This window comes from Teleopsis dalmanni, chromosome 2 (genome assembly GCF_002237135.1).
Source record: "Teleopsis dalmanni isolate 2A chromosome 2, ASM223713v2, whole genome shotgun sequence".
Classification (NCBI taxonomy): domain Eukaryota; kingdom Metazoa; phylum Arthropoda; class Insecta; order Diptera; family Diopsidae; genus Teleopsis; species Teleopsis dalmanni.
In genome coordinates this window covers 236,756,491-236,764,401 of record NC_051847.1, presented here as the reverse complement: position 1 = coordinate 236,764,401, position 7,911 = coordinate 236,756,491, and the positions used below count along the sequence as shown (strand labels likewise).

Sequence of the window (7,911 nt, the reverse complement as noted above, 5' to 3'; positions counted from 1 at the left end):
TTTTTTATAAATGCAACTTTGCACTATTTTATATTTTGTTCATTTATAACACTATGAAAAACACAGAACGAGAAAACAGAAATGGTACCTTTTTAAACCAATTTTGGTACAGAAAAAAATTTTCAAGTGGCAACCGTGTTTAGGTCCGTATTCGCTCCAAATACGGACCTTAACTTGCTCCGAATAAGAACCTTAAGTTACTCTTAAGAAAAATTTTATGGGCAATGAGTGCAACAGGGAGCATAATTTTGGTTCTCTGTTTTGATTTCTTTACAAAAAATTTGAATGCACTGCGCTATATTTAAAAAAAAATTACCGGGCAATTGATTGTTAAAAAATAGTAAAACTAATTTGCGCCCAATATTAAAAAAAGTATAAAAAGCAAAAAATGATCAAAGTGATTTAATTATAAATTTTTTTGAAATAATAAAGTAAGTAAATAATAATAATTATGTTTTAAAAATACTAGTGCATATAATTAATAAATTAATGTTTTGTAGATGGTGAGACATTATGTTAGAGGCTGTGCCACTTACAAGACGTTACACAAATTTCCAGCAACCGATGATGAAGGAATGCAATTGTTATTATTTGTTATACTATAATCTGTGAAATATTTGAAATATGAAATATTTGAAATATGAAATATTTCTTTGGCAAGTTTTCGTATTGGCCTATTAATATTCAGTACTGTGAAAATAATAATAAAAAATACCATCACTATTGTTTTTTTATATGTTTTACAACTACTGTATTTAAGTATTTTAAGATGCTACATTTTTAATATTAAGTTTATTATAAACATGTTTATTCCATATTTACTTATTTGTCTAACTATAACCGTTTGAGAATTGTATAAATTGTATCAAGTGTATTTTATAATAAAAATTAAATTTATATATAAATAAATGAGTTAAGTGTATATTTTTTAAATACATAAAAGATAACGAATGTGTGTGTTAGATGTGTCTCTAAAAAAGAATACTATAATATTTAATTTCATGTTGTTTGAATTTATTTGCAGTAAAAGAATGTTGAAATGTTTATAAAAACTAAAATTTTTGAAAACATCAAAAAAGTATGATGAAATTTGCAATACAACTTTTTGAATAAGTATTAAGAAAATTTCCCCAAAACTAATAATACATAAAATAAAAAAAAATTATAATATTTAATTAATTAACACAAAATGTTTATTAAAAATTAACGATAAGCGCACACACCCCTGCGCATCAACGACCTATTCGGTACTGACTACAAAATTCGTTTTACGAAATCATAAAATGAAATTTTGTAGACAGAAATCGAACCATGCTCGTTGACATGCGTGCGCACCCTCACGCATCAACTATTTATTCGGTACTGACTATAAAATTCGTTTTACGAATTAATAAGAATGAAAATTTCTTAGGCAATGCTCTATTTTAAAAATGCATTCACCATAATACAGTGGCCGTGCAAGCAATAAAATTAGTATTTATTGCGATTGTTTAAAAATTTATTTAATTTTGAAAAAATTTTCTACAATTTCTAACGAAAACCAATATATATTAAATAAATTTTGGAACATTATATTTCTTGAAGTGAACAATGCTATATACTCAGTTATTTATTTCTGAAAATAAGTAAAATAAATTATAATATCACTTTTGATATGCTTAACACTGAATGACTATTATAAAAATTAATTATTTCTATTTTTCAGTACACAATTTATTTGCATAGATATGTGAATTTAATGCTGCATGCAATAGAATATAAATTGTATATATTAATGTCATATAACTTTAAATGTCATTATACAATATACCCAATTTACAAATATTTTAACTACAAAAAGCTATTTAAATGGAAAACATTATTAACATGATATTATACTCAATTTAATTTCAAAACATATTTTTTTAAGTTATTAAGTCTTTTCTATTTCTATTTTATTCTATTTAAATTGGATGTTGTTGTTATTGTTTCTATCAGAATGTTGATAATCTTAAGATTATTTTTGACTTTTGAGCAAGATGTACGTGATAAATCTTTAACAACTCTATATTTAAAAGCTTAACAGCTTTTTTATCACATTTATTATATTTTTAAACTAAGTTCGAAATACTTCCATAGATAATATAAATACAAATATCGTGAAGTAAATCCCGTAATAAAATACTTCATATTCTCTTTATCTTATATGCTATAATTCATATAATTGTCTTTAGCATATGGTTAGTTTGATGATAAATTATGTGTATTAAACGATACTCAATAAAATACTATATCTTTTATACTAATTTTTTGAATGTTGCAGTTTGGATCCGTTCAATTACTTACTGACAGCAGCAGTAGGCTCAGCGGAATTTTCTGCATCCCTTTCATACAATATACCAGAGGTATCGAAATATTTGGATATTATCAGCGTTATGGCTTACGATTTGCATGGTCCTTGGGATGATGTTATAGGAATTAACGCTCCACTTTATGGTGGTAATAGTGATAAAACTAAACGGGAGAAGCAGTTGAATGTCGATGCAATAATTAAATATTGGCTAAGCAAAGGTAAAGTATAAACAGGAATAATTTATTTAAGTATTAAATACTATTATTTATATGTTATCAACATATTTTCTAATTAACATAAAATGAATAATAAAACCTATATACATTTTAGGTGCACCGAGCGATAAACTTGTTTTGGGAATACCATTTTATGGACGTTCATTTACTTTAGAGAATGCTGAAAAACATACACCTGGTTCTCCTCATCTTGGGCGTGGTATAGCTGGACAATACTCCGTAGAACCAGGCGTAATAGGCTATAATGAATTATGTGAAAAAATGCAAAGTGAAAGATGGCATGAAGAATGGGAATCCGAACAAATGGTGCCATATGCTTATCAAGGCAGACAATGGGTTGGTTATGAAAACTTAAATAGCATTAAACTGAAAGCAGATTATGTTATGGAAAAGAATTTAGCTGGCATTATGATATGGTCAATTGAATCAGATGATTTTCGTGGACAGTGTGGAGAGGAAAAATTCCCTTTGCTTAAACAAGTCAATAAAATATTGTTTGGTCTTACCGCTACAGGAATGACTGAGGCAACAAGTAAAATTCAAAACTTGTCAACAACAGATGCCAATAAAGATAACAAAGGTATTTCTGGAACTGATGGTTCTTCAACATTTATTTTCAAATGTGAAGGACAAAATGGTTATGTACGCAGTCAATACGACTGTTCCAAATTTTATTACTGCGATCCAAATGACAATAGTTTTTCATTTGAATGTCCACATGGCCTTTATTTCGATTTAGAGTCGATTAGTTGTAATTATGCGGATCAAGTTAAATGCTGAAATAAAATAAACTTAAATTTAGTTATAAATATTTACAAAATTATTATTCCAGTTTTTGTAAATTAAATTCTAACTTAAAAAAGTTAAAAGTAAAATACTTTCAAAGTCTTCTTGACAAACCTTAATATTTCCTTAATATTTGTATTGTAAAATTATTTTTTTAACTAATAAAAATAAACAAAATATTAATACAATTGTATATAATTCCACATTATTATTTATTTATTTAACATAAAAATTAAATTTTTTTTAATTATGGCAATTTACTAACTCAGGCCAATTACACCTTATGGTGGCTTCATCGAAGTACAAACCACTAGGACATGACATATCGTAACGGATCATATCATTAGTGCAATAATAATATTTTGTGCAGTCATTGGAATTAACAAAGTATCCTTGTTTGGTACACCCATTGGAATTCGAGGTGCTCGTCGTAGTTGTTACGGGAGGTAGTGTAGTTACGACTGCAGTTGTGGAAGTTGTTATAGAACCTTGTGTGGTGCTTGTTATACTCGTACCACTGTATAATGCATTATTAATGGCATTCAAGAGTGGATATGCACTTCCACAAGTACCTCGAAAATCATCACTTTCTATTGACCACACCATTGCACCAGCCAAATTAAGTGATTTCAAAAAATTAATTTTCAAAGTTATACTCTCCGGATTGTCATAACTAACCCATTGGTTATCTTTAAATGCATAGGGAGACGAAAAACTTGTGTCCCATATCTTATTCCAGTTTACAATCTTTTCACAAATTTCATTGTAGCCCAAAAATCCAGATTCATATGTATATGGACCAGCAGCTCCAGGACCTGCACTAGGTGATCCAGGCGTATTTTGATTTGAATATGCTAAGGTAAATGTACGTCCATAGAATGGTATACCTAACACCAATTTGTTCGGTGGAGCACCTGGACAAGTATATGAAATAGTTGTTCTGGAGACATATGTGTATATTTATTTCGGTAAACCTTACCACTTTGCAACCAGTAGTTAATTGAAGCTGTTACTGTATTAAGACCGGAACCAGTTAAAGGTGAATGTATGCCAATATTGCTATCCCAAGAACTAACAAAGTCATATGTCATAACGTTTATGTAGTCAATATATTGCGACATGCTTGGTATGTCGTACGAGATACTAGCGGATGTTTGACCAGCAGCAACGGCGGTAGTGAGTAAAAAGCTCCGCTGCGAAACTTAAAAAATTAATTATAATTAAATTAAATTTTCTTTTTGGTGTTGGCACATTTTATTTGTTTACAATCTTTGATGTAAATTAGGTATACTAATTATGATTAACAAGTATATAATTAACAAGTATATAGGTGTAACAAAACACTGTTGTGCCACTAGTAATCAGTATACCGATTAACATTATTTTACTTACCGATTAAAAATAAGTTTTTATGTTTCTAAGTTTATTTAAAATCTATGTGATATATAATCGCTAAGAACCTACAGATCTACGTGTAGCTATAAAGTTCTATATACTTATTTGTTTTCATATTTTATAATTTATTATTTAGCAATTTATTAATTTCAAATGTATTGAAATCTTATAGATTATTACCGATATATTCATCTATATGAGGCTGCAGGGACTATCTAATATATATATAAAATTTTGTATGAAGTTTTGTCAGAAAATCTTGCACTAAATATATGTAAACGTAATGTTAACCATTGTCGTGTGTTTTAAGACGAAATGGAGATATAATAACTGACTACTTGTTTGGTCGAATGAATATCAGAGAACATCAATACCCCATGAGATACACTCACTGCTCATCAAGTTACAAGTAAATCTTTGTGATCCAAGTAATTTGGATCAAAAAGCTTCTGTTAAACTAGAGAAATTATGTATGTCCGCACGTAAGGTGTGTGTAGGTATATCTTTAACATTATTAAATCAAGAAATAAAAAAAGAATTTACGGAAAAAAACTAACTAAAGGTCGCAAAAATGATCAGGAAAAAAGGATCAGTCGACAGGGTATGACAGTATATGATGATGTTTTTATAAAAACACATATCTATAACATAATGCGAAAATGGCTTAAAGCTTTAGAGTTAATTAAATTTTCTTTTTGACTTTAGTAGATAATGCCTTTGAGTCATAATTCCCTACTTACGCTTGTTTTAATTCCTTCAGCAAAATTACAAAATTTTGTCGGTCTGCAGAGATTCCATCGCGCTGCGCTGGATATTCCCAATCTAAATCTAATCCATCAAAATCATTCTGATGTAAAAGAGCTAATGCTGAGTTGATAAAATTTAAACGTTTTGTCGCATCATCTGCCATTGTTGAGTATTTTATTGAACCTTCATTCCAACCACCCACAGCCTCTAACACTTTAAGGCCAGGGTTTTGTTGTTTCAATGCCACAGTATTAGCAAGATTATCTAAAAAACACTGTCTATATAACTGTCTATAGCCATTTATATAATAAACTTGAGCTTACGCAAATCTTCATCCAACCAAGTATCCAGCCAAGTAATATTATTTACTTTGTAGTTTCCATTTCCATTTCGGTAATGGGACCATGTACCCCAGTAACAAAAAACAATTTCTTAAAATTAAACAAAATCCACATTACTTAAAAAGTTTTTGAATTTAATCAATTAAGACTAACTTTCCGTAGTAGCCCTAACAGCTATAACTTGAAATAGCAAAAGTACAAAACTGAACTGTAGTATGGTTCCCATTTTAAAAAGATTTCAGTACTAAATCAGACGAGTAAAACCACCAGCTTTTATAATGTCGGTCATACTATCTATACTAATTTACCTTTCTTAAGAAAAATTTGATAAATTATATTAAATCTGCTGACTTTAAATTTTAATCTAAACAAATATTATAAATTTTTACGAAAACAAAATGTGAATATTCAACAAATACACTTTTGAGCTACATTTTGAAAATAATAAATAAACTAAACATGTATTGAGTCCAACATATATCTATTAAGAAGTAGTAATTATTATTAAGATCTGTTTAGCTCATAAAATATCATTTCAACATATTGTGACTGTTATTTACTATTATTATTACTAATAAGCTACATTTTCTTTTTTGTAGATACATATATAATTATCTTTCTAATTAATTTAATCTGAACATGCTAGCTTTTATGGTCGTAATATCTTGGTTTTTATTTCTAAAGAGATTAAAACATTTTGTTTATGGCATCCCCAATATATTCCAAATAGTGAAAATCAAAATAAAAATTCTGATAAATACATTAAGGAAATATTTACATTAAAACTTTTTTATTTTTCATTTATTCAAATGAATCATGTTTATTAAAATTTACAAAATAGTATGATCCACAAACATCTATTCAATGGTCGCCATCAAGAATTTTGCAGCTTCTGTGTTGATCATATATCTCTATTTTAAATATTTGATTTTTAATAAAAATTTCTTTTATAATTAAAAACAATGTCATGTTTAGGTCTTCACATCTTTCCATAGCTTGGATCAGCTTATTTTAACGAACATATAATCCATTTACAAATATCTGAAGAAAGTCGATGTCTAAATGCAATCTAGAAATTATGAAACTTCTGTGACGTTCGCATATCTTTACTTTACATTCTTTATTGTTTTTTTATAGTTAAAAATAATTTAATTTTTAGGTCTTCACACCTTCCCATCGCCTGATTAAAGTCACTCCGACAAATATATAAACCAACTATAAATTTGTGGCAGAAAATCGTTGATTAAAATTTGTTTTGTCTATAACTTTTAAATAAATTTAATGTAATTTTTCTTAATCTTTATGTTTTATAATTTCTTTATGCTATATTAATCTTAAATTTATAACTCAATATTGATTTATTAATTTTAAATATTTTCTTATTCCAAAAGTCGACAGCCTCTACGTCAATACCTATTTGTTTCTTAGATATAATATGTTTATTTAATTTATATTATTGAAATAGAAAGAAATGAATAACATAAAATATTTATTTTAAATTTTTCTCTTTATTGTAAAAAAATACTTATTCCTCCTACGCTTGCATTTGTATTATCAGTTGCATATTTATATGAGAGAAAATATTATTAGAATTAATTGCATATTTTAAGGCGTAAAATTTTTTTAGAAACTAATATAATACTTTTATAACCTAGCAGCTTATAGTGGCATTGACGCTAAAAGCATCACAATGGCATCGATGCCTTATTGATGCTTTAAGCAGCTTGGAGGAATTAATGGGCGAAAAGCAGTTTTTGTATGAGCAATTTTTTTACATTTGCGTTATAACTAATAAACACATTGGCAATCTTATATTATAATAATGTTTCATGCAACATAGGTGTGGTTCTGATTTAAAGATTTTTTGTTTTTACAAATCCTTTTTTAAATTTGTAAGTATTATTATTATTATTATCGTCCCTGTAGTAATATAATTCTTAGAGAAGTTACTTGATTTGCTTCCCTAGCAAATGCAGAAACTTAAATGGGTATGATAACCCACAATTTGACAAACGAAGATGAGATTTTATTCATATTTTTCCTTGAATTAAAAACCTGTCATAAAAAAGTTGAA

The 7,911-nt window shown here is 27.7% G+C and overlaps 2 protein-coding genes across 2 annotated transcripts; one reads left to right on the top strand and one right to left on the bottom strand.

Moving 5' to 3' along the window:
• Positions 1 to 2,302: 2,302 nt before the first annotated feature.
• On the top strand, positions 2,303 to 3,350 carry LOC119682074 (chitinase-3-like protein 1; the record flags this gene model as incomplete). The annotated part of the gene is given in 2 exon segments (XM_038095421.1): positions 2,303 to 2,550; positions 2,663 to 3,350. Coding segments are annotated over 2 exon segments (934 nt in total), but the record flags the coding sequence as incomplete, so codon positions are not given.
• A 247-nt stretch (positions 3,351 to 3,597) lies between these two features.
• Positions 3,598 to 6,099, bottom strand: LOC119677036 (chitinase-3-like protein 1). Its single transcript, XM_038088305.1, has 5 exons — positions 5,991 to 6,099; positions 5,820 to 5,927; positions 5,490 to 5,760; positions 4,334 to 4,542; positions 3,598 to 4,268 (listed from the first exon to the last, which is right to left on the bottom strand). Exons 1-5 carry the CDS (start codon positions 6,061 to 6,063, stop codon positions 3,598 to 3,600), a joined length of 1,332 nt encoding a protein of 443 aa, XP_037944233.1. The 5' UTR covers positions 6,064 to 6,099.
• Between the last annotated feature and the right edge of the window lie 1,812 nt (positions 6,100 to 7,911).